Source organism: Carassius auratus, chromosome 48, assembly GCF_003368295.1.
Source record: "Carassius auratus strain Wakin chromosome 48, ASM336829v1, whole genome shotgun sequence".
In the NCBI taxonomy this organism is placed as follows: Eukaryota; Metazoa; Chordata; class Actinopteri; order Cypriniformes; family Cyprinidae; genus Carassius; species Carassius auratus.
The window spans coordinates 855,028-882,746 of record NC_039290.1 but is presented as its reverse complement, the minus strand read 5'-3'; the positions used below and the strand labels follow the sequence as shown (position 1 = coordinate 882,746).

Genomic DNA, 27,719 nt, shown 5'->3' with positions numbered 1-27,719 from the left:
TGCAAAGTTCGGTGAGGCTATGAATAACACTTTAAGATATTAATGCCCAAACATGGTTCTCTGATAGTGTTTTTGATGCTATAAAAATGACAATCTCAAGGACTGACAAAAAATATGAATATTTTTACAGGCCTTGGTTTTGTGACCCAAATATAATATAGAAAAACTCTTCATCTGAGATGTTGCTGCAACCACTTTCCTGGATTCTGACTGATTTGACATGGAATAAAGCCTCTATATTCTATTAGACACTAGAAGGAGAAGACCAGGGTTGATTTGGAGGTCTAAACACCCTTGCCATGATAAACAGACCGTTGATATGGACGTGGAACGGACTATTTTCTTTAGCGGAAGCAATACAATCGTTTTTAAAATCAATAAATTTTGTCAAATTATTTATTTATTTTGTAGGTAGCAATGTAATAAGTGGGATCATGTATAGCGAGGCGGTTGTTATAGCAAATAACAACCCCTTCGGGCTGATTTTTCACCAGCAATGACTGGAAACTCACCTGTTGGCCGCTCATCGTGTTCAAAGTCCCTCACGCTAGCGTTTCTTGTTCTCTCCTGTTTCCATGTCGGTGGCGGCGCCAAGCGAGTGCGAATTACATGACAGTTTACTAGCATGTGTGTGGATCTGAAGGCATTTGCGTGTGGATCAGCAAGGCGGAAAATTTGTGCCAAAAGTCACGTGACAGTTTTTCGTACTTGAAGGATTTTGTTTCGTACTTGAAGGATTTTGTTTTGTATTTGAAGGATTTTGTTTTGTACTTGGAAGATTTTAGTTTGTACTTGGAAGATATTTTTGTCATTGAAGACATATGTTTCTTTGTATATGTAAAACGTACTGTATTTGTTTGATAGCTACGTTTTTTATTTGCAGAACAAAATGCATTAGTTTGTGAGTGATGTTTTGTATTTGCAAACCACACTGAGTTTGTTTGTGAATCGTTGGGTGTGAGTAAAACACATTTTGTGTGTGTGTGAGGTTTTGGCATATATCTCACTCCATATGGCTGATCCTAAATAAAGGATCAGCCTGATTGTTACGTCCCCCTCTTTGTCTAGGGGTGACAAGGGGAGTAACATATGCTATTTATGAAAAGTTAACAATTATGTCGGTGAACTTGCAAACAAAAAATAGTGAGAGAGAGTTGACTCTCCGTAATCCCAGCACTCAAACTCATGGAAACTCTTCAAGATTTTATTTAAAATGAAAAGTCTTTGTACAGCATTAAAGGGGAAGGGAAAATTAGAGGTTTAACAATATGGGTAATTCAAAAAGAAAGAATAAGACGCTTGTAGCTTCAGGAGGGGGTTAAGGCCAAAATAACAAACAAAAAGGGGATGCTAACTGAAAACAAAGTAATCTAACTTACCTAGCAAACAAAACATCAAAATCAACAACATGTCTCTTCCCTGACTTCCTCACTGTTCCACAAAACCAGGAGAAAAGCATAAGTTGATAAAATAAAAATGGCACCCACCTCCTTACTGCGTCTGCAGGCAAAAGAATAAAAAGAAAACAATTTCTAATCACTACAGCCAGTACAACAAGCTGTCTTGAAGATACACTACAGGCCCTGATCACACAATAGTAATCAAATACAACAGGCTTTCTTAAAGCAGCACCACTGCTTAAACCACCAACTGGGAAAAACAGACAAGCCAAACTCTCTCTGGTGTTGTGTCCGTTCCCTCTGTTTAAATACAAGCTCCTCTCCACAGCTCTGACGAGGAACAGGTGACATCATTAGGTCTTCTGTGAGAGGACAGGGAGGAACAGAGGAAAACCAACAGAAACTACAACTCCCAACAGGATGTCAAGCATCAATGAAGCACAGTTACATAGAGTTAACACACAGTATTAACAGCAACAATAACATACATCTTAGGATGTAACACTGATACTGCACATTTTCCCATCTTTGATCCTATTAGCATAACGGTGTCAAATACAGAGGTGCATGACAGTATCGGTGATAGCTTCACATTATCATAGAGACAAAGGCACATCTGTGTCAGGGACAGCATAAAGACAAAAGGTCATTAGCAAGACACCTGGGTTTCCTGATTTGAAATTTTAGAAATGTGTGTTATGTGTGCTAAAAAAGTGGGAGTGGTGAAAGATGAAGGAATACGAGCTTGAGGTAACCAATTTCAGGTTTTAGCACCATGTTGCATCTTTAGTGGCTGGTGAGTAACTGAGTCGTAACATGAAACACACCGTGCGAAGAGTCTGATTAAAGCTTGGAATGATATTTTGTATATGTATTGGCTAGTAACAGGTTTTGGCCATGCAGAACTTAAAGGCATACTTCACCCAAAAATGTATAAAAATCTATTTTCTCCAAATTCTCCAGGTGGGCAAAGCAGAGGGGAGGTAACCTTAAGATACCAGATCGGCAGTCTGAGCTCTCATTTTTTACACCTATTGGAATTTCTAGCCACTGAGGGACCATAGACAGGCCAGGGGAACCTGAGAAAGTGAAATTTTCAAGTAATGGGACCCTTAACTATTGTCATAAATCTAGTGTTATCAGATAGTTTACCTTTGGTTGCTAGGGAAACTGAAGCCTGTTCTGTCCATTTTGAGGGATTAGTTGCATTTTGGGGGAAGGGTTTATAGATCCCTTGGCTAGATGAGGAGACGTTAGATATTATTTGTTAAAATGTAACAAATAGTTGTGTTTCTGATTGGTCCAAATGCTACATTGGGCATCAATGCATCCCTAGTATTTAGTGTTTTACAACACTCAGCATCAAGTCAGGTGTCCACAAGCTAATCGTCAGTGTTTTCACTACCATTCTTAACGGAGAGAGCTACATAATCTGTGCAATTTGACGATGCTGTGCTGTAAAGAAAACAACAGAAAACTGACTTTAGTAAAGCCCAACATGACAAAATAGAATATTCTTTATGAAAAAGTGATGTGATACATAAAAGACCAGAGGAAATTCAGGAGCTTCATACCTGGAGACATCAGGGGTTTCTCAAGCTTCTTCAGCATCAGGTAATGCTTCACGATCCTGACAGTCAACACACAAAACACAGTTACAAGATGCAAAACAAATCAGATACTGTATAAAAGTGCTGAAGACAAAGCTTAATGAATACATTTCAGGCATATACATTTAAACCAGACTCTTTTAACATTATTTGAAACAAAACCAGCAAATAATTTACTATTATCATTAGATGTATCACATTATTCTTAAACAGACAATCATTCTGCTCCTGGTTTGAGTTTTACAATAAACTTGGATTAACTTTCATCTACTTTCTCCAAACATGAACATCATAATCAAACACTGAATTATGAATAAACGGCAAATTAATTTCTCCTAGCCACAGAAATTCTTTAGAATTTGAAAAATATACTTTGTCTTAGACTGTGTTTTTTAATAATTGGGGAAATCTCTCTTAAATATAAAATATGAGTACTACAATTAAGAACAACATTTCCACATTAGCAGCAACTTTTAACCTCATAATTTTTTGGTGAATGCAGTCCCAGATCATTTCCAGCCATAAGAGAATAAACATAAGCAATACTTGCCCTCCTGAGTTTCTTCAACAAGAGGAAACCGAACACAGCCAACACTGGAAGAATCAGTAAAGCACACAGCCACAGCCACAGGTGTTCAGAGGAGTCAGGAGGTTTTGGGGAGGAGGTCTGTGGTGGATCTTTGGTGGAGGACAATACTGGTTCTGTCACACACAACAAATGGTGCACACTTACATTATTATCATCATGTAGACAAACAAACCAGAAACAGTGATCCTGACAGACCTAACTGACCAATCCACTGCTATCATCTGCTAGGGGTGGGCGATATGATCAAAACCTTATCTCACGATATGAGAAATTTTATCTGGCAATAATGATATATATCTTGATATTAGTGTTGTCAAAAGACCCGGTACTTCGGTAACAAGTCGGTACTAAAAAAATGAAAATGTGACGGTACCAGGTTTAAGTACCGGTGGTACCGAGGACCCGGTCAACCCGGCTCTTGACGCATACAGCGCTATGATTTCCGCGAAGCAGAAAACGCAGACGGAATCTCAAAATCCAGTCATGAAAATGAAACTTACATTTTAATATGTAAAGTCACGAAATTTGTCCAAGTTAGCATAAATTAATCAAATCAAATCTCCATATGGACCAGTATCTGTAAATGTTAAGCCACAAAAGTTGTTTGAAATCTGAATCCTGCATGTTCTGCGCGTCTCTGTGTGAATGAATGAATGGTTCGTTTACTACATAGACTGAAGCGCGTGACGCATCTGCCGTCTCAATGAGGACATAAATACATCAACAACATCACCAGAACTGTTCTGAGTCACTTCACTATCATTTTACCATTTCATTTGAGTAAACCAGTGTCAAAATAAAAGTAGCCCGTCAAAATAAGTTTATATTTACATTAAAGGCACTGTGCTAGAAATATTACTATTATTTAGTAGAATGTATGTGATACTGCTACTGTTGAAAAAAAAAATTATTAAACTTTTTTTTTTAAGAAATAAAATCACACAATATTTCTTCCATTTTTTTATTTTAATAGCAAATCCCCTTTACTTACCAAAAAATGTTTAGATTTCATTAATTAAAAGACTAATTAAATGTTTTTCATAATTATATTACTTGCAGAAAAACTTTTAACACAATTGTAAATAAGGGTAAAGAATGGCATTCATTTTATTTTTAGTTATAAAAGTTTTTTTTTTTTTTTTTTTTTTAGAATATTTTTATGTTTTGCTTTGGTACCGAAATTGGTACAAAGAACTGTGGATTTTCACTGGTATCGGTACCGAATACTGAAGTTTTGGTACCGTGACAACTCTACTTCATATAAAATTTTGTAAATACTAAAATATAAAAGTACAGATAACTTGTGATTTCCCCACCCCCAATTTCTTACTTTTTATTGCTACTGATAGAGTCAATGTTTACTGGAATAATTATTTGAGAATCTGTATGCTGCCTTCATGCAATTGTTTTAATTTGTTCATGTATTTCTTTTAAGTACATTTTTAAAGGAGTGCATTTAAAAAGCATAGTACTTTTTGCCCTGATATCAAACTTTTGTTTTTCATTCAAATCAATTAGATTTTAAAGATTCTCACCTTCAAAAGTGAAGTTAAGTACAATCCGATTTCCATTCAGCAATATATCTAAGCGATCCACGCTGCTGCAGTTCGGCAGGATCAGGACCAAATCTTCTGTTTGATTGAACCATCCCTCTGTATCTGGGTGGTCCCTGCAGTTCCAGTTTTCACAGAAGAGCTGTGCGACCACCTCATCTGTGCCACATCTCACCACCATCAGCTGATCATCCGCTTTCAGGTCAGACCGCTCCAAGATCTTCTTGGAGCAGATTTTTCCCTCACTGACCATCTCACCACCAGTCAAGATGAACATCAGCCCTGTAAAACAAATAAACAAATCTGTTGTTGTGTTTTCTGATTTGTTGATTTCATTTGCACTGACTTGAGCTAAATAATGCCCTATTGTCTTTCAGAGCTACTTTACAGCAGAATCTGAAGTTAATTCAATAATTGATTTCCTGTTAATCTCTGTGAAACTGCTGTGATAGTATCTATTGTATAAAGCACTTTAGAAATGCAGAGAGTACCTACTAAAAGTAGTTTTAGTCAATGGGTTAATTTTTGGGTCTTTATTCATACATGATTTTGAGTTAGAACTGATTTGTCACCACAACTTTTTATGGTGATAAAACAAAACCATCAGACAAAGACAAAACTACAGCAACCGATTACAGAAGAAACTGACCGTTCTCGAGTCTCTCTGATCAAAAGCTTTAGGCTCCGACTAGCAGCGCGCGAACCTAATCGGAACATTGCCAGTCAAGACCAACTTATTTTTAACATCATAACGCATAATTAAAGCGCCACTTAAATCATGTACATTGTTAAGGCAACATATAAGTTTAATGTGTTATTTGTCATGCACGGAATGTCTTACGCATGTTCAGACACATTTCAGCAAAAGACATCGCTTAAGAACACCCTTTAAATAAATAAATAACACAGGAGAAGAATAAGAAGGCATATTACCTCCAAAAACCACAGCAGTCATAAACCTAACCATCTTTATACAGTTGTGCGAACTGCTTAACAGCAAAGACAAAACGCACAGCCAGTTTGTTTTTGCCGAAAGGAAAGCTAGCTAACTTCTTCCTGCTTCTTCTTCTTCTTCTTGTAGAATTCCGGCAGTGTAGATGCTGAGCGTATTACTGCCCTCCACAGGTCAAAATTAAAACTAAATTAAATTCTTACATACAGTCCTGTATCATGCAAGAACTGAAGAACTGCCTTGGAGATCAGTTTATGCTCAAGAATCATTTTGTCTGCATTCGTCCAAACTAATACATTAACACAGGTATTAAGGCAACAAGTCAAATAGCTCAACAGCACGCAAACCTCCCAAAGTTACACGATCCCCAATTGATCCATAAAACCGGTTAAAAGCGTTAAATCAGGTCATGGCTTGTCTCGAAAAAAACAAAGACAGTATGAATTAACCCCCAACTCACTCACCTGAAACTATGAGGATTCCTGTGACGATGAGGAATCTCATTTTCACTAGTTCTAGAAAATCCTACAGTTAGCCTCGTCTGCGTTCTGCTGTATAACTAGAAAACGTGCATCTACTGTTGTACCAATATATACACTCATCAGCTGCAGTCAGCCAATGTGCTTCCTTCCCCAGTGACTGAATCTCCAGGGAGAACTCTGTCAGATTGCTGGGATTTCACAACATAACACAGTCAACCCCAGACAAGCAAAACAGCCCGCAAACAACACTCAACTCCACTCTTCTCTTTCTCTCTCTCAATAGAGTCGGCATCTGAATTCTGACCTGTGTTTGTACAATCATGAGTCATACACATCTCCAATACTCTGGTGTAAACTTTGTGGAAGTGTTTATAGACTAAACGTGACATGTATACATTCTTCTGTACTTATTGTCCTTTTATTTTCTTTCAGGTTCAGTTTAGTTTATTTTGACGCGTTATTTATTTTTTTGTGGTTGCTGTTGTTCTATTTTTGGCTATGCTCAACCGAGGATGAATAAGATGTACCTTGTTTAGTTGTAAAGATAAAATAATAATAATAATATTAATAACAATAAAATTAAAAGAGCACCCTATTTCCAAGATTATATTCTAGAAATAGGTTGGGATGTGTGTGAGTGGTTCAGATCAGTCCAGCGTGTGAATGAGTTCTTATCCCCAGTCCTCAGGAATCTGCTTGAAGGCATGAATGCTTCTGTATTGAGTTTATGAAAGGGTTGTGTGGGGTTGATTAACGTTTTAATTCAAGTAAGAACTCACTAATGACTGGTGCAGCCCTACCAAGGTAAAGTACTCTGCTATGTCAACAAGGAAATTGTTGCTCTTGATTATCTCAACAGGTAAACCATCATTCGAAAGCGAGGAGTGGTTTAGTTATTTTTTTCTTTTAATAAGGTTTTTTTATGATATTAAGATCTTTGAAACCATAGAATTTTCATAATCCTTGTCACCAGTGTCGATATCAAACTAATATAAGAGAAAGGAAAAAAAAAAAATCAATAAACAGTCAGAAATGAAATAAGAAACTAATTACAAACAATAGGACAAAGCATTACACTGCATAAGAAATACATTTTGTAAATGAGTTACTATTCACTAAGTTTCATCCATATTATAATTATTAGCATTATCATTATTCATTTATTTGATTATTCTAGTTATAAAAGTGATTTAGTCGATAGCAGTAAGAGATTTTCATGAATGGGAGACATGACTAATATTGGACAGCTTGCCCTTTAAGACGGATTTCTGGATCCAATATATTGCTACTTGCATATGGGCTTTCATATGCGATTTCTCTCGCAACTGTTTACATTCCCTTAAGATAAAATGACTGTGTTTATGAGGAGAGTTGCAAAGCCGGGCATTTAGACGCATATAAGAGTGTATGTTGTCGTTCAAAGCGCAAAATGCTCACGAGCTCCATTAACAGCTGAAGCGCGACCAGTTCTCACACAGAAACAGACACAGCGCGCGCATGTGGCTCTGTGGTTTGTGTTTCAACAGCCTAAAATCAGTTGTTTTATACTGCATCTCACCAGTAGGGGTCAATCCTCAACTGGCTGGCAAGAGCCGCCACTGGAAGGTCATGTGACCAGATGATGGCAGCCAGTTTAAGATTGAACCCTCCCTCCCCGTGCAAAAAAGTATCGCCGTGAACATTTTTTTTTTTGCGGCACCACGAAATAAACGATAGAGCATAATATGAAACGATGGAGTTTTAATTTCGTCCATCCGATATATATCGTCATATTACCCAGCCCTTAATGCCACTGAATATATAATCCTAATATAACATCAAAGTAATGCAATAAGGCCAACACACTTTCATATGACAACATACTTTTCATTCTTATTTAGATAATGGAAAATAAGTATCAAAATATTATATAATAGATAACGTATATAGTAAAAACATTTTCGAACAAAAAGTGCAAAGTAACAAGTTGGAAGAAAAAATCACAAATAACTTTTCAAAGATTTTTACATCAATAGATTTTTCCCGGAACTAATTGTATCTGTATATTAAGGATGCAATATCTAGTATTCTGACCATGGCTTGTCTTGAAAAAAAAAAAAGATGACAGTTTAACTTTAGGAGTCTCCATTAACCCCCAACTCACCTACCTGAAACTAGGAGGAGGATTAACAATCTCATTTTCACCACAGTTCTGATGAATCCTCAAGTTAAAATCAAATAATGTTGGTGCGAAAAAAACAAAGATGCAAAGGGTTTCATTCATCCAATAAAAAAAAAAAATAGGGTAATGATTCACATCTATATTTTTTACTTGAGCCAATGAAAAAGAAATAACTTATTGTCTCAAGTAAATAAAAAAATAAATAGATGTGAATCATTACCCTAAAATGTTTTAATTGGATGAATGAAACACTTTTATTCAGTGTGCTACAGCAGGTGATTTTTAAATTAAGTCTATGTAATTTTAAGGTAAAATAAAAATAATCATACTAATGCAGAACTGACGTTTACTTCTGGTTTTTTAAACGTGTATGCAAGTTCTAAAAAAAAAAAAAAAAAAAAAAAAAAAGAAAGTTCAGTTTAGTCCGTTTCGTTTCTCATCCAACACGTGAGAAGTTGAGCTGAACATCTCTTCACGGTCTATTCATGTTCAGGGCGCGGGCGCAGGGCGCAGCTTCAGTGCACAGAAAAGGGACTCTTATTTGTGCGTCAGTACACCAACGGCTGATCGCTTCCTGCTATCTGTGCCTCAGACATGAAGCTCTGGATTTACAGTCCTGATGGGCTGCCTGTGTCCTGCGCACAGATTTCGAATTACTTCCACACAAATGACATAGCGAACGATTACAATGTAGTCTGTGCAAGTGAGCGCACTAACGGAAAATCGCCAAAAAAATACCAAAAACTGGCTGATTGCCGATTGTGTATTTTAAGCAAAAACCGTCCGGTTCCGATTTATGGCCGGTCAACCGGTGCATCCCTAGTTCTGGGCCTCATTCACAACAATAATGAGACTGCATACTTGGATGAAGTAGAGAAATTAACATCATGGTGCCAGAACAACTCTCTCTCTGAATGTGAGCAAAACTGAAAGAGCTTATTGTCGACTTCTGTAAGAGACAGCAGCAGCCCTATACTCCTCTTATGATCAGCAGGACACCTGTGGAGAGGGTGAGCAGCTTCAAGTACCTTGGTGTAAACATCTCCGAGGACCTCACTTGAACTACTCGCATTCAAACACAGGTTAATAAAGCCAGGCAAAGACTGTACCATCTGCGACAGCTGAGGAAATTCAGGGTCTCACCAGCAATCCTGAAAACTATTCTGGGGCTATAGAAAGCGTATTGACTCAGTGTATCTCAGTGTTGTATGGGAACAGCTCCAGTCAAGACTGCAAAGCCCTGCAGAGAGTTGTGTGCTTAGCTGAGCGCATTTCAGGGTCTGCTCTCCCCTCTCTGCAGGACATCTACCTCAAACGCTGCAGAAGTTGAGCTGCAAAAATCATCAAAGACTACACCCACCCCAGTAATCATATTTTCACTTTGCTGCCATCTGGTAAGCGCTTCCGTAGCCTGATGGCAAAAACCGTGAGACTCAGGGGAAACTCTAAACCAGCTTCTTAACATCCTCATGTCTCCACTTAATGTTCACTTCATCTTTTTCACTTTATTCACTACCTCACATAGACACACTGACAGTGTCACCATGTTTGCACATTTGCTTCTTGTAGATCCCTGTACATCTTAATATTTAAGAATACAGTTTACACTCATTCACATTATTTTGCGTTCTATATTTAATTCTACAATATACATCTTTCTTATATTTTATTCTTATATTTGTATAGTTTACTTTTATTTCATTCTTACATAGCTATATTTATGTATATTTTCATCTGTGTTGTTTTCTTTAATGATTGCACTGTCCATGGAGCGGACATGACTCACATTTCACTGCTGGTTATATATGCTATATATAATTTTGTATGTGACGAATAAAAATCTTGAATCTTGAATGTATCACTTAAATAATCGATGCTTTTGAATTTGAATATATAACAAAGCATGCAAAAAAACGGCCGCTTTTATCATGTTCGTTTTGTGATCGCGCATGTTCCAGTGACTTTTTAGTTTTCAGATAACTTCTCTTTGTTGGTGAAATGATGAGGTTGCATGACGTTGTTCTGAGAGGTGTGTAAAGTGCAGGTTTTAGTGACGTGCAGCGGAGCTTCAGGCCCGACTGTGGAAACCCTAGCTATTCTGGCTTTGGTGCTACTGGCCCGAAGCTATTAGTCCCGCCCGGCCGTTTTAAGCCTTGGCTAACACTGGCCCGACAGTGGAAATGCGGCTAATGATAGCGCATTCTACACACAAGAGAAACCCTATGAGAGACACCGACCACTCTGTGCACAATGCATAGGCTTTTTAAAGTGAGAAAATAGTAAATTGAACATACATATTCACGCATAAATCCACAAATTACTTCAGTTATTCACATTTTTAACGTGGCTGACACTCTCTCGAGTCAGGTCGAAATTAACCAATATCCCGGAGTAATTCATTTACTCAAACAGTACACTGACTGAATTGCTGTGAAGAGAGAACTGAAGATGAACACCGAGCCGAGCCAGATAATAACTGCGTGTAAGCAGGCCCGGATTGGCTAATCAGGAGCGCCGGGAAAATTCCCGGTGGGCCGGTATGTTTTTTTGACTGCGAGGGTCGTTGTTGTCATGGCACTGGGTTGAAATAATATATATTATAGAATTATTATTATTTTACCGCAGCCCCACTCTTTTTATTTATTATTTTACCATTGTCCCACTATTTTTTTTATATAATATTTTCTCGCAGAGTGCAGCCTGCAAGAAAACGATGACGTGTTATCTGTTGACTCCCTGGCCCCGCCCCCAACACGTCACCTTGCAAGTTGCTCAAAATAAAAAAAAGTGAGATAAAAATGGATAACAGAAAGCGCAAATGCAGCACTGAAAAGTCCAGAATAAATAAGAAGAAAGCTTTGGAAACTGACGCAGCCAAATTTTCTAAACTGAGCACATTCTTCCTCAAAAAAAACAATCGGAGACGACGAGGCTGGTAAGTAAGCTAACGTTAAGGTAGTTAGGAGAAGTTGTTCAAGATGCTAGCGACATTGCAAAACAACGTTGTTTGCAAACCACCGCTCATGTATCAAAATTTTTCTTGTAGCTCTTCAGCAGCAGTCGCCTCTAGTCCAGTTTGCTGCTAACAGTGAAGAGCAAGGCCCAGTAACGTTACCAAGCTCCAGTCATGAGCCCAACACACCAGAATGGGCAGGAGGGTTGTCATTCAGAAGAAATAATAGTAATGAAGAGCCCTGCCCAATGAAAAATGCCCTGAGATAATTAATGATACCTGATGATTCAGCAATACATTAATGAAAATTAGAAAGTGCAATACATTTAATTTTAATCTTTATTTTATATTTTGTTTTTATTAGATTTTTTTTTCCTTTATTTCAATGTTTGGATATTTATGAATACTAAATCTTAAAGAAAAGATTCTTACACTGTCCTGTTGTTTACTGTTCTAATAAATCTTCACTTTGAAGCAAAACTTAGGCTATTGTTTTTATACTGAATTGGAAATGATGTTTTTTTTTTTAAATGCAATGAATTGTATGAAGACAAGGCTTTAGGGAATTATATTCTGTGGTTTTAATTAAATTATTTTAATATAGTCAGTTGTGAACTAAAGTGGGCCGGTCTAAGGCATGAAACTCCAGGGCTGAAAAGGAGTCCCAATCCGGCCCTGCGTGTAAGTGTGTAAAAACTGTTCTATGAGGACTCGGAGAGCTGCGCAGCTGCACACTGTGACACACACACACACACACACACACACACACTAAATAACATTAAATTAACGGTCCTAACTATAAGCCCAAATATGCAAATGACAAAAAAACAATCCCATTTTTCCAAAAACAAACCCATCCTTCTATTAACATCAACTCTAAAGTTACCCACCTGTCACTGAGAATACGAAGAGGATTTTCAGCATTTCAGCACTGCGAAATCTCCAAGATTAGTTTTAAAACACTTAACATCTACTACTTTATCAACATCGAGTCTTCAGGAAAAGACGATCCGTCGAAGATGAAGCAGAAAAAGTGAAGATTCTTCTCTTCCGTCTCGATAAAACAACACTAACTTACACTATGAAAGATGGTGGACCGTCTGAGCTACTGCTTTTCTTCTACGACGGATGGCAAAGCAACTTTTGGTGCATTTACCCCCACCAACATGACTGGAGTGTGAAGCACTAGTAAGCAGATGACACGCTCAAGAAAAAAGTGCACAGCCTGTGCACGCGCATTTGGTTTAGTTTGTCCGCGTACACTCTCCGATGACGTCACACAAAACCCATCTGAATCGCTCATGCGTAAAGTATAACACAGGCTTGAAAGGAAACGATCTAATATTTTTGATGTCATGTTGTACTTTTATTTATGTGGTTTGTCCAAAAATTTTATTTTTGTTATTCAACTGTTTATTATCTTCGGAAAATACCATATTCACAAATGTAAATGGTAATGGTCTAATTCACAACCTAGCTTTAATGTTTTTCATCTGGACTTTAAAACATATTACAAAACAATAGAAAACATGCAAAATATGAAGGCTACAAGAACATTTCATCTGCTGAAGGAACTGAATATATTTAAATTTTCCCCTTCTATAAATTAATATGTTATTATCCTCTGGTCTGTACATTTCTTTTTTTGTTGTGCAGGTTGCACAGTATTTGTAGTGCTCTCTGTACCTATTGTCCTGTGCATTGTTCATAATAAAATTAAAAAAAAAAAAATGGAAAAAAAACGATCTAATATGCAAATCTCAAAACCAACGCCATAGTATAACCAGCAAAAACAACCAATAAGGGATTTGATCTATTCAAATTCACGGGCACGTTTAAACAGTATTTCGACACTGGTGACAGACAATTACGCTCATCAACCACATGGTGGAACCTGTGTGTTGCTTTAAATCGACGTTGGTGTGGATGGAGGGGGAAGGGAAGTGTTTACGCGCTAAACCTACCCGTCATTATGACCTGGGCCAATCAGGTGACATGATTAAACACGGTCGCTAAAATCTATTACTTTCCTGTTATCGCCACCTAAATAACCTAGACTCACCGTTCTATATTCACCACTCACGGACAAACATTGAGCGAATAAATTATACTTATCAGATAGAAACAAAATCCTAACCACTATAAATATAATATACTTCACAAACAAACAAAATTCACAGCTCGTGTAAGGGAAAGCAAAGACTGCTCAGAGGGCGGAGCCTAGACCGAGAAGACCTTGTTCACTTTCAGATGTCGACTTTTTTTCATCTACGTCATATTTGTATTATTAACCTCATAAATCTCATTTTCTTATTGGTGTAAATATGTATTCCGTATGCTGAAGTAGCGAACAGATTCAATATTCTCGGATGGTAAACCATTTACTTACTTTCGAATGCAGCAGTTATGGCTCCATTGCGGCTATTCGTGGGCGGGATGTCTACTGTGTCTGTCGTAGCAATGTAGCATGGTGGTTGGGACTTCAGCTCCAAGTGGGCTGTACAAACCGCCAGAGTCTTTTGATTGGTTTATTTAATGTCATGGTTTATTTAATGTCATGGGGTTAGTGCACGCTCTGAAAGTGCGCATTCCCCCACGATGTCAACTTTCATAGGCTTTCCAGCGTCAAGAAAGATGAGTTTGAAGGGGTAAAGTTTGTTAAACAGTTTTTAGACTTGTGCAACGTATTACAAGTTGTGAAAAAGTACAGTATCTTGGCGCTTGATGTTTTAATCTTGACGTAGTTAAATCATGATTACAAGCTCATTGCATTCAAGTTTGAAAATGGGAGGACATTCATGTGCAATTTTTACCTTCAAAACTCATATTTACGATTATTCCGAGAGAACGTGAAGACCGCATTAGCGGCACAGATAAATTACGTCTTTAAGGTGTCTTACCCTTTTGCGCTAAATATTTCTGTAATACATATCTAGGATCTACGCTGCAGATTATGGACACTGAAGACCATAAGCAGGTATTGTGAATAACGTTACGTAAAATATGTATGTAATTCCACTAATATTTTAACGATGAATTCAAACTTTTAATTTAATTGTTAACGTGTTCCATAAGAGTGAGGCATAGTTAAAACACCGATATAATAAAGTTGGTTCGACGTTTGACATTTTGTCAGAGATTCAGCCTCGGAGATCTTCAATAATTATTTAACGATTTAGCACAATGACAACAAACTTCCTATGTTGTAATTGTTTTCAAATGTAGAAGAGAACACAAATTGTGTTTTAATGGTTTTAATCTGCCTTAAGGAATTTTAACTGATAGACCTATGTAAAAGTGCAGGCAAGGGACTATCTGCAAAGTGCAAAACGAAGAGGAAAATTCCATCTAAATGCTTCACTTGTGAAATGTATGAATAATAAATCTCAAATCAAAGGGATGTGTCTTATGTGTTCATAAAATAACATTTAGCTGTTGGTTTCATTCACATAACTGTAGCACAACAAAAGTTATTGAAATGTACAGACTGAGAAAATGCTTGCAAAGCATGACAAAGATTGTGCAGTTTAGCGCCACCTAGAGGAACATATTGCACTTGTCTCGACCATTCTGACATTCAGAAGTTTAAATAAATTCATTTAGAATGCATACAGTTTGATATGTAAATTGAAATGGGTGTGTCTTGTTATTTGTTCAAAGAACAATATTTACAGCCGTTTTTTACTATCACATGTAAATTGGGATGCATACTATTGAATTAAATTTGAACCCATTAACACACTCATTTTTAAAACATACAGTATTCCATCTAAACTTCAAAGGGAGTGTCTTGTTACTGGTTCCTAGAAGAACATTTTGATGGTGGTTTTAGCCACAGAACTATAATACATTACATTACATACAATACATTTTGCAGTAGTTTTCATTGTCAAAAGTGATGCAGAAGTCACACTATTGACTTTAAAAAATCACATTACATGCTATTGAACTACATTTAGATCTGTTAATAAATTCCTTTAAAATGCATGCAGTGTTCTTTCTCAAATCTAAAGGGTGTGTCTTGTTACTGGTTCCTAGAAGAACATTTTGATGGTGGTTTTAGCCACAGAACTATAATAGGACTCATACTATTGAAAATTAAACCAATACATAATTTAGTTTCAAATAAATACAGTCTTCTATCTCCGCTACAAAGACTGTGTCTTGTTACATATTTCTTACAGAATATTGTACAGTAGTTTTCATTGTCAAACGCGATGGAGAAGTCATGCTATTGACTTTCAAAAATCGCTTGTGCAGCCTTCCATTGAGTCTCCAGTATTACTGCCCCCTAGAGGAAGATACTCCAGCTGTTCTGAACAAGAATGACATTCAAAGTTATAAATTATTTTAAAATCAATAAAGTCTTCTATTTCAACTTCTAAAGGTGTGTTTTGTTTCTGATTTCTAAATGAACATTTCAATTCAGGTTGTACACTCATTAGCAGTCTCTACAGAAGTCCAGCACCAGCCGATGGGTGGAGCTTGTTATTAAGTTGCTCTTCACCTTTTCTGACCCTCTTCAGATCTGGAAGTCCCTATGATGAAGTGAGGAGCTGATTCTGGTGTGTTAGATGAGGGAAGTTCTGCTGCTCCGGGACAGTTTGGAAAACCACTGCATTTCCGAGACATGTTCTTAAATGTAGGGGAGACCAGGGAAAGTTGTAACAGGACAGTTGTAACTCATATAACATATACTTGCATGCAGTTTTAATGGCTTTTCAGCTTGGCTATAGCCCTAACGCTCATGCAGCTTTTTATCAAATGCAAGTAAAATGTTATTTTTTGAATTTCTTTGAAACATTTAAATTAGCATTATCTGATATTTTATTAAATTATTTTACAACATTATTTAAATATAGCATTATTTATTATGCCAAAAATGATGCTAATTTAAGTGTTTAAATTTAAAGTTTACTTGCATTTGATAATATGATGTCATGCATCACACAAGCTGTTGAAATGTTATATTCATACACATTATACTATGTTATTGATATTATATAAAATAACAAAAGAATGCCATTACAATTCCCAACCGCTAGATGGCAATATTAGTCCTACTGACGTTTTCAATCTCTCTGCATATATTAATTAACGCTAATAATTTATAATCGTTGCAGAGTAATAGGCCTCCAATTGTCTAAATTTGTTATATCTTTTTTTGTTTTGAGGAGTAGAGTTATTATACCAGTTTTGATGGTTGGAGAAAGACATCCTTCTTGTATACATTCGATAACAATTATTTGATATCTTCTCAAAAAAATAAATTAAGAGTTCAACCCTTCAATTACACGTGACTTCCCATTTTTTATTTTTTTCAGGGCATTTTCTATTTCTTGCTAATGTATTTTGCCTTTTTTTGTAATTCTCCCCAATCCTTTTAATATTGTTCTTAATAAGAGTTAAAAAGGATTCACAGTCCTCTTTGTGGAAATGTCAGCTATACAAGTCAGAGTAAAAGAGTTAAACTTCCTCATTTATTTGGCTAGAGTCTTCTATAATGTTTTTATTTGCAGATTCTTTTTTTGGACTGCCAAAGATTGCCATTACAATTCCCAACCGCTAGATGGCAATATTAGTCTTACTGAGACATGACAGTTAGAGAGTCATGTTTTGAGTTTTGTTGATAGCAGCAGGCAAACAATAAAGGAAATTTCTACTTGGTCTTGTAAGTATCTGTGTTCCCTTTTTGATATGTGTTCATTATTTATCTGTATTATTTGTTATCATGTTTAGAAACCGTGACACTTCAGGTTTTGTTGACAGTGATCAGTGTCAAGGTCACGGTTCAGCACGCATGTGTTCAGAGGAATAACTGTAAAATTTAATGAAGTAAATGTTTGAGCATTTGTACGTTACGTGTTTACATCGAAAATGGGCAAAAAGGCGGGAGCTGGTTGCTGAAGCCACGCCCACCTAGCTCGACTGTGGTGACAGCAGCGGCAATCCACCTGTCACTATAGTGGCCACGCCCTTAATTATGCAGAACTTTGAGGCTTAAAATAATTTAAACGGATAAGCTATTTAAAAAAATTCACCCCTCACAGTTCTCATGAAGGGCAAAATCAACTGTATAGACCAAAAAAAAAAAAAAAAAAATTAAATGCTGTAAATTATTTTTCTGCTGTAAAGTTGGGCATTTTGGGCTGCAATCCCATAGACTCCACATGTTACCAGCTCCCGCCTTTTGCTTTTTGCGAAGTTGTCAAATTTGTTTTTGCATGATCTGTATGGTGTATGGAGGGTAGATTGATGTGGGGGGAAAAGTACACACGTGAAATGAACTTGTCTTTGTTTTAAGCATCCAAGCAAAGGAAAATGACTTCCTGTTACAATTAGTTTAAAGTAAAAAAAATAAATAAAATGTTTTCCTTTATTTGGCAGATGCTGTGATAACCAATCTGGACTTGAGGAATGCATTTGGGAAGCATTTTAAACAAGAAATAAAACGTTTTATTTATTAAAACCAAAACCACTTATTTTTAAAAGCAAAATAAGTGAGCATAAGAGACTCCTTACAAAAGCAGTAAAAACAGACGATGGTTGCAACATTGCTAATTTCTTCAGTTAAGAAAGAGCTATAGTGATGATATTCATACTGAACATGCTCAATTAGCCCCCCATTATTCCTGGAAGAAATCAGCCACATGTGACCATTCTTTCTACAATAAACACACTGATAAAAAAAAAAATTTTTTAATGATATACGCAACATATTGCATAGTTGCTTGGTGAGTTGTTTAATTTGTTATAATAATGTAATGAATACAGCCAAATTGTGCATAATTTTTTTTTGGGCCATTCTATCATATAAAGAGATAATGAACACATGCAAAAACAAGAGGACAAATTAAATGTAAATAACATATGTTGTACTGAGTATGAGTTTTGTCACAAGATTTAATGACTTCCTCATCCCTTAAGATACTTTTTTCCAAAAGACTAGCAATAAAACCAATTTCTCTGACAAACTTTATGTACATTCAAAGACTCTCCCACTACGCCATAAAGACGAGTTCACTAATCTGTATATAAATCGTTATGAAGTCATTTAGCAACATTAACTGACCAGATTTACCTACTTTCAATTGAAAGGAGTTTGCAACACTGCTCAGTGTTTTTGTATTTTAATGGTTTTAGTGAAATGCAGCTGTCATTAAAATCCACACATTACTTTTGGCCACTGTTGTGTTTTTACTTGGGTTAGTGCCACAATATATACACAATATATAACACACTGCTTACTGTGTCATCACCGGTGCATTGCTGCATTTTTCCAATATTCTAGCCAAAAATAAAAATTAAAAATAAATAACTATATTTCTGCAATGATAGCATCGACTTGTTGAGTGGAAGAGGTTATTAAATTTCTTACCTTGTGAGTAAAAAAAAAAATCTCTCTTAAATAATATAGGAGCTGAGACCTAAGTTATGGAATAAAAGTAAAATGATGTAATTATTAGAATTTTGACACACTTATTTTACTCTGAGAGGCTTTATTCATACGTCCACAGGGGCTGTATTCATGAAACATCTTAAGTAGCTCTTAACTTGCGGATTTAGGAGAATATCTTGGGTGTGCCAGTCCTAAATTTAGGACTCCTACATTTTTACTCTAAGAGTATTTAACACAGTGTTTAAGCACTAAAACTAGCTCCTAAATCTGTAGTGAAAAGGACTTTTAAGTCACTAAGATCAAACCACAAACTATCCTTAAATGTCTGTTGCTGGCGATCTGCCTCTGAACTTAAACATTTTACAAACATTTGATGATAATGATCTCTTTAAAAGGTATTCCCTTTGATTTTGGAGGTGACCCAACTCCTAATTTTCTTAATTATATCCTTTTTTCACATTTGCAGGTCTAGACGTGATTATTCTACTCAACAGGAAGTTTTAATTCTGGAAGTGAAGTAAGTGGTTTTTTACTGTCTATGGGTTTAACAGCATTTGTATCAGCATTCTCAGGAAGTGACCTTTACTGTTGTCAGTGAAATATCTTGAGTCATCCTCCTGAGGAGGACAGAACAACAATACAGTTTGCAAACAATACAGGACTGCTTCATTATTGACACGCTCCCGGTAAGAAACAACCAATCAGAGCTGCGGTCCGTAACTTTGTTTGTGTTCAAAATGTAGAAAAATGTATATAATAAGCGAGTACACCATGAATCCATTTTCCAAACCGTGTTTTTGGCTTGTCCTGAATCACTAGGGTGCACCTATAATAAGTGTTTATATTCGGACTATTTTAGATTGGTTTGGGGATACCGCGGCGGAGTAACCCAGTACCGTTGTGATTCTTCATAGACATAAACAGAGAGAAGTAGTTCCGGCTACGATGTTCTTCCGCAAAGACGCAAGCAGTTCCGCTAGAGCGTCAAAAGTTCCCTACCGCAGCTTTAAGTGAACAGAAGAAACATGGATCAGTGTATTAGATATATTGTCTAGTGGGTTAAAGAATATGTTGTTAATAAGTTTTTCAAGAAGCCAAAAGCCTGATAGCTTGTGCTTGGAGGGATGCAAAGTCCATACATATATATACATACATACATAAACGTGTGTTTTTTAGTGTGTATAAAATAGGAACATGTAAAATCACTTAAAGACTCAAACTTTTTTTTATTCATGTAAAATTTGCCATGCTATAGGAAAATTTAAAATGTATAATGCTAATCAAAAGTTAAATAAGAATGCTTGCATTTATTATATATATATATATATATATATATATATATATATATATATTTACAAATAAGCTTTTGATTACTTAGAATGTTTTATTAGAAGATTTTCACAGAGTGATCTCTTCAAATCCTCCTGTGAGTGGCTCATCTGTGCAATACATTTCAATATTACCACTCTTGAAAATGGCCTATTGTTTTTTTTTTTTTCCCCCAGGTAATTTTCTCGTTAATAGTTCATGTGTTAAAGTTGAATAATATTTACAGTTGTACAATATACAGTTGTTGGTAAGAAGTAGTTGTAACATCCGGTCTGCGTGTGTTCTGGTGATGTCAGAGGGCTCTCTTCTCATGTTTAATGAATAGAAACCACTTGATAAGAACATGATTATTACAATAAACATTACCTGATTACAACTTCATAGTAAAATCCTAATACTGAACATGTTGTTGCATTATGATTATATAATGATTTTCCCCCTCACATTAATTATCGATTATTAATTTGTGTAATGGTTGTGCTGTTGTCTGTCTCTAAACTATTATAAAACCATGTGTTTTTATATTTGTCTGCTGTAACCTGAGGATAGATAATAATAATGTTCTTCAGTATTCAGTGAAGGTAATGAGATGTTACTGTTAAGGTGTTCTGTGAAGAAAGAAATACCAACATAAAAATGCATTAACTTACTTTTCTTTCTAATTTTGTAGGCACTGTTCTTCACAATTAATACAAGCTGAGTGTCATGTATCTTTCATCTAAACTTTACAAACTTTTAAATGAATTTTTATTATTTAACATTTATGATACTATGGCAGAGTGAAATAAATTTGATTTTATTATTTTTTTTTTTTACATTAACCAATCAGAAAACACTAAATGACCAGTCAAAGTTGAGAAAGATGTGTACACAAAGAAATACAGAAATCTTACTTTTCACTTTTATTAATTTAGCAGATGCTTTTATCCCAAAGGGACTTACAAATGAGAACAATAGAAGCAATCAAAAACAAAAAAAGATCAATGATATATATTAGTGCTATAAGTCTCAGTTAGCTTAACACAGTACACGTAGCAATGGCTTTTAACTGAAAACATTTTATAATTTTTATATGCCATTTGATTTATATTGCACACAAAACTGGAAAGCACTTGTGAATCTAAAGCTACAGTCTGCATCAGTTTCAGCAATCTGACCAGAAACTAAAAATTCCCTGATAATATTATGGGATCTTCTGATGGAGAATAAATAAGTGCATCTGATAGACTGAGCTGTGTTCGGTGTTGTTCAGGTGGGATATGCAGCGGGGAAAAGCTGTTCCTGTGTCTGTTCTTGTTTTGGGGCTCAGTGCTCTGCAGCGCCGGCCAGAGGTCAACAGGTCAAAGACAGAGAGTGCTGGGTGTGAGGATCCAGAGTGATTTTACCAGCACTTTTCCTCATTATCTCTCAGTCCAGCTCGGAGTATTTGTGCATCTGACTGGAGTCGTATCTTAATGATTGTCTTTTATTTTCTGGAATATCTGCGTTGGTTTCTGTGTCAGTGATGTTGAGTTTTCGAGAGTAAACTGCTTCTAGAAGTGTGTGTGTGTGTGTGTGTGTGACCACGCTTGTGTCTGGTGTTCACAGTTTTACTAAATACGACTGGACTCCAATCAGACAAACGCACAAGAATCAGATTTAGACCGAGAGTGTGATTAATGCTGAAGGGTCTGGATGATGTTTAGTATGTAACGGACAGTAACAGGCTTTGGTAAATAAAAGCATTTATCTTAGTTTAGAAACCGCTGATGATCGGTCGACTCTGTCTCTCCAGTCATGTGTCGTGTAGAAATTATTGCAATATTTATAAAGTTCAAGCAAGGGTTGCCAGGTCCATGATTTTCCCTTCACCTAACATTATTTGTAACACACCTCCCATTCGATAATCACAAACTGCTTTCTTTCTTGTTATACGAAACAAAGTGTTACATTTTAAAATTTGGTTTAAAAGAAACTTAATGTGGTTTTTAGGTTAAGTTCAGGAGGAAGTGTGAGACATCGCTTGTGTTCGAGACACTCAGAATCAAGTCAGGAGCTGATCTTCAGTCTCTTCTCTACAAGTCTTGAAGGAGACCGCTACACAATCAGTGCAATTTCTTTCCATGTATTTTTTTGAAGATGCTGCGCTGTAAAGAAAACAACAGAAAACTGACTTTAGTGAAGCCCAACATGACAAATATTCTTTATGAAAAAGTGATGTGATAAAGACCCAAGGAAACTCAGGAGCTTCATACCTGGAGACAGCAGAGGTTTCTTCAGTATAAGGTAGTGCCACATGATCCTGACAGTCAACACATAAAACAATTACAAGATGCAAATCAAATAAGATAAAAAGGTACTAAAGAAAAATATTAGTGTATACATTTCAGGTGTATACATTCAAAACACACTTTTAACGTTATCTTAAAGAAAGCAAATAATTTACCAATTATATTTTTTTAGATGTACCACATTATTCTTAAACTAGTATAAAAACAAAATCATCCTGCTCTTGGTTTGAGTTTTACAGTTAACTTGGATTAGCCATCATTCACTTGATTTACGCTATAATTTCTCCTAGCCACAGTAATTCTTTAGAATTAGAAAAATATACTTTGTCTCTCGGGGAATCATTCTTAGATATAAAATATACAAGTACTAGTACTAAGCCAATAGACCCTGCAATCATCCATCGCCAATGGCTGATAGAAAAATACGTCATTATGAGGAAAAAAACATAAGTTGCACTGGACTAAAAGTCGCTTTTATTTAGAACCAAGAACCAAGAGAAAACATTACCGTCTACAGCAGTGAGAGGGCGCTCTATGTCTTCAGTGTAGACTACAGGAGCAATGAGGAGTATAGAGCGCCCTCTCGTGGCTGGAGACGGTAATGTTTTCTCTTGGTTCATGTCAAATTCATTTTGATAAATAAGTCGCACCTGACTATAAGTCGCAGGAACAGCCAAACTATGAAAAAAAAGTGCTACTTATAGTCTGGAAAATACGGTATTATAGATCAGTGGTTCTATAGTATTTTGTCACGCCGCACCGCTCGCATCCAGTGTAGACATGGTGTTAGGAATTGTTAGTTGTTTTCCCTTTATAAGGATTCACGCTTCAGGCACACCTCCCCCAATCCCCCCGCCGATGTCATCGTCCATCACGATGTTTCAATGTAGACATCGTATGATGCCAAATTTTAAGACATTGCCCAACCCTAATTAGTAGCAACTTTTAGCTTCATCATTTTTGGTGAATGCAGTCCCAGATCATTTCCATCCATAAGAGAATAAACATAAGCAATACTTGCCCTCCTGCGTTTCTTAAACAAGAGGAAACCGATCACAGTCAACACTGGAAGAATCAGTAAAGCACACAGCCACAGCCACAGGTGTCCAGAGGAGTCAGGAGGTTTTGGGGAGGAGGTCTGTGGTGACTCTTTGGTGGAGGACAATACTGGTTCTGTCACACACAACAAATGGTGCACACTTACATTATTATCATCATGTAGAAACACAAACCAGAAACAGCGATCCTGACAGACCTAACTGACCAATCCACTGCTACCATCTGCCAAATCAAAGATAATCACAAGCTTTTACTCTTTTTGAATCAATGTCAGTGAAGGATCTGCAGGTTTACTCAGGTTTTTACACCAATCATCTAAAGAGTTGTGAAAGAAACCGTTTCTTCTCTTGAGGAGTTCATTCTGTGAATCAATGTGTCACATCTGATTCCTCACATGAACATCTACATTATTCTTCTCATAATCCTGATACAGGTAAACAGATACTGTAGATCTTGACATACCTTTGACAACAAGTGTAGCTTGTATCTCAGACACATTGTTTCCGTTGAACACTTGTGCTTCATAGAGACCTGAGTTACTGGAGCTGACGTCCAGAAGAATCAAGGACGCGGTTCCTTCTTCAATTCTCAGTGAGACTCCAGGTGTTCCCACAGGAATACAGTGTCCACAATCAGCACAGCGACAGTAGCGTGCAACCAACTTTTTACCATTTTCTCCTTTAAAAGTTGTCCTCACTTGATCGACTCTCTCCAGTTCAGCAGTTTTGAAGGATATAGTGACATTTTCTCCAACAGTTGCCTCCAACTTCAGCTCAGCATCACACAGAGTGACTGTTTGGGACAGAAAGAATTTATTAATTATGGTTTAGTGAACAGTGTTTCTCAAGTTTTCATCAGTAACACAGAGGTACTATATTTGGTGTTTGAGTCTATGATAGCGACTGCTGCTGCTCTACACAGATAATGTGAGGTTTTGCAGATTTGAAGAAAAAAAAAAAAAAAAAAAAAGCAAACAATGCCTTCTTTGCAGAATGCAGAAAACAGCAACCTATTTTGATCTGAGAATATCATACTCCTATAAGCCCTATAAATACATCAACATGATGTCTTGTGTTATAACTTCATAATGAAATCCAATCCAGTTATAATGTAAAATGTTATAACCATAGTCAGGGAAAAAAAAATCTGTATATAAATAGCTCAAATTTTAATAAAATAAAAGTTATTTTAGTTAAACTAAAGTCTCAATCTCTGATGTATTTCAGGCTTTCCTCCAGTCATAACGGATACAAACCTCATACATCTAAAGGTAAGATGTTATACCAACTATACCTTTAAAAAGACCTCCATTTAACCTCATATGTATTAATTTACATTTAATCATTTAGCTGACAATTGTTTTGACGCGTCACTGACAACATGCGCAACCAGATGTTCGAATAGTTCGAATATTCGTTTATTTTTTAGAGGGAATATTCGAACGTCATTTTTGAGCAATTTTGACAGCCCTACTGTGTGTACTGTAAGAAATAAAACAAGGCGGCATGTCGTTTAAAATATGGCAAGTAAAATAAAAAGCACATCTGAATGCAATACAGTTTCATTATTATCCAGAGCGGCTTACTATAAAAAATTTGTGACACCAAATCATGTTTTGCGCAAGTAACTGAAAAAGTTAGTCACGCAAGTGCCCCCAGTGAAAAGTTTAGTGGTAGTTCCCTGATCATGTAACAAACAAGGTATGCGATATCGATCCGATACTCTGGATCTCTGTGGATAGGGTATTGATCAGACAAGACCGATCCAAATCTGATACTGTGGTGTGCTTATACTATTTGGTGTTGTTGAGCTCCACAAAATGCACAAACATTAAAAATGACCAAACTGTTTTTGTGCAAATATTCCAACTGTTCTGAAGCTTTTCCCTAGTTCAATGTGAGGTACAGATTAATATTGTCATTAAGTTCAAGGTTACACAATGTCACTTCCCCTTGTGGTTACTTGTGGTATCCGATTCATGAACAAATCTTTCAATTTAACCGGATCTTAGTGAAGCGATTGAATCAGTTCACCAAATCAGACTGAATCATTTGAACCGGTTCACGTCTCCAGTAAGCATTAATCCACAAATTACTTCAGTTATTCACTTTTTTAACGTGGCTGACACTCTTTCGGAGTCGAAATTAACCAATATCCCGGAGTAATTCATTTACTCAAACAGTACACTGACTAAACTGCTGTGAAGAGAGAACTGAAGATGAACACCGAGCCGAGCCAGATAATAACTGCGTGTAAGTGTGTAAAAACTGTTCTATGAGGACTCGGAGAGTTACGTAGCTGCACACACACACAAACACACACACACTAAATAACATTAAATTACCTGTCCAAACTATAAGCCCAAAAACGCAGATGGGGAAAAGACCAAAAACAAACCCATCCTTCTATTAACCTCAACTCTTGTTACCCACCTGAGACTGAGAACACCAATACGAAGAGGAATTTCATCTTAATTCAGCACTGCGAAATCTCCAAGATTAGTTTAAAACACTAAAATCTACTACTTTATCAACATCGAGTCTTCAGGAAAAGACGATCCGTCGAAGACGACGAAGAAAAAGTGAAGATTCTTCTCCTCCGTCTCGATAAAACATTCACTATCACCGAGTAAGATGATGGATGAGCAGCTGCTCTTCTTCTTCTACTTCTACTCATACGGCGGATGGCAAACCAGCTTTTGGCACTAGTAAACCGATGACACGCTCAAGAAAAAAAAAAACATCCTGTGCACGAGCCCATCAAAATGCCGTGCACCAGCCCATTTGAATCGCACATGCGTAAAGTATAGCACAGGCTTGAAAGGAAACGATCTAAAAGGCTCAAAAACTGAAAATTGCGCTCATCAACCACATGGTGGAACTGGGGTGTTGCTTTAAATCGACGTTCGTTTGGATGGAAGGACACTCACCGTTCTATTTTCACCACTCACGGACAAACATTGAGCGAATAAATTATACTTATCAGATAGAAACAAAATCCTAACCACTATAAATATAATATACTTCACAAACAAACAAAATTCACAGCTCGTGTAAGGGAAAGCAAAGACTGCTCAGAGGGCGGAGCCTAGACCCGAGAAGACCTTGTTCACTTTCAGACGTCGAATTTTTTTTAAAATCTACGTCATATTTGTATTATTAACCTATCACATTTTCTTATTGGTGTAAATATGTATTCCGTATGCTGAAGTAGCGAACAGATTCAATATTCTCGGATGGTAAACTCTTTACTTACTTGCGACTGCAGCAGTTACGCAACCTCCATTGCAGCGATTCGTGGGCGGGATGTCTACTGTCTGTCGTAGCACGGTCAGCGCATGCGTGCATTCGTTGTTTTTCCTGTTAAAGAAAACCCTGGTCTGAGCTTGACTCCACCCACTGTCATAGTTACCTACTTGTCATAGTGTGCAGAGCCTCTGGCAAGACCATAGATGGCAAGACCACAGCGGAGATAGAGGAGACGAATCGAGGGCGGGGCTGAGCGGGTGGGCGTGAACCTGAGCCCCGCAGTGACGGATTGATTGACAGCTGCTGTCAGAGTCACTAAAATGAAGAATGATTGTATGACGCAAGTAGCTTTGCAAACAGAGCGTTCATTTGAAGTAGAGGACTTTTCTCCCCCTCTTTCACCTGAAGTGGAGGATAGATACAGACGGTTGGTCTGGGAACGACCCCGGGAACGCCCCGTCACGTGATGTAAATTTAGCCAGTGGGGGAAAACATTGCCTTGGCGACAATTGAAATAAACGGGAGAATCACGGCGAAGAGTTGCTGTGTCGTTTTCTGTACCTCCAATAAACTAACAAATTATGAATTTAAATTCTACATCCTTCCTAATAAACACACTGAGCCGGAAAGGATTACAAACAGGCTACAAGCAAAAAGTTGTGAGGATGATCAAGGGAAGTTGTGGAATCCCAAGACTAAGCATGTGTGTGTGTG

General features: G+C 36.8%; 1 protein-coding gene and 1 long non-coding RNA gene across 2 annotated transcripts; one reads left to right on the top strand and one right to left on the bottom strand.

Moving 5' to 3' along the window:
• Positions 1-14,251: 14,251 nt before the first annotated feature.
• LOC113065430 (uncharacterized) lies at positions 14,252-17,854 on the top strand. The gene is made up of 3 exons (XR_003279021.1): positions 14,252-14,348; positions 14,637-14,677; positions 16,227-17,854. It is a non-coding gene; the product is annotated as an uncharacterized LOC113065430 (long non-coding RNA).
• A 3,814-nt stretch (positions 17,855-21,668) lies between these two features.
• LOC113065428 (uncharacterized) lies at positions 21,669-26,488 on the bottom strand. Its single transcript, XM_026236661.1, has 5 exons — positions 26,190-26,488; positions 24,220-24,549; positions 23,720-23,871; positions 22,663-22,709; positions 21,669-22,554 (listed from the first exon to the last, which is right to left on the bottom strand). Exons 1-5 carry the CDS (start codon positions 26,224-26,226, stop codon positions 22,452-22,454), a joined length of 669 nt encoding a protein of 222 aa, XP_026092446.1. The 5' UTR covers positions 26,227-26,488; the 3' UTR covers positions 21,669-22,451.
• Positions 26,489-27,719: the final 1,231 nt, after the last annotated feature.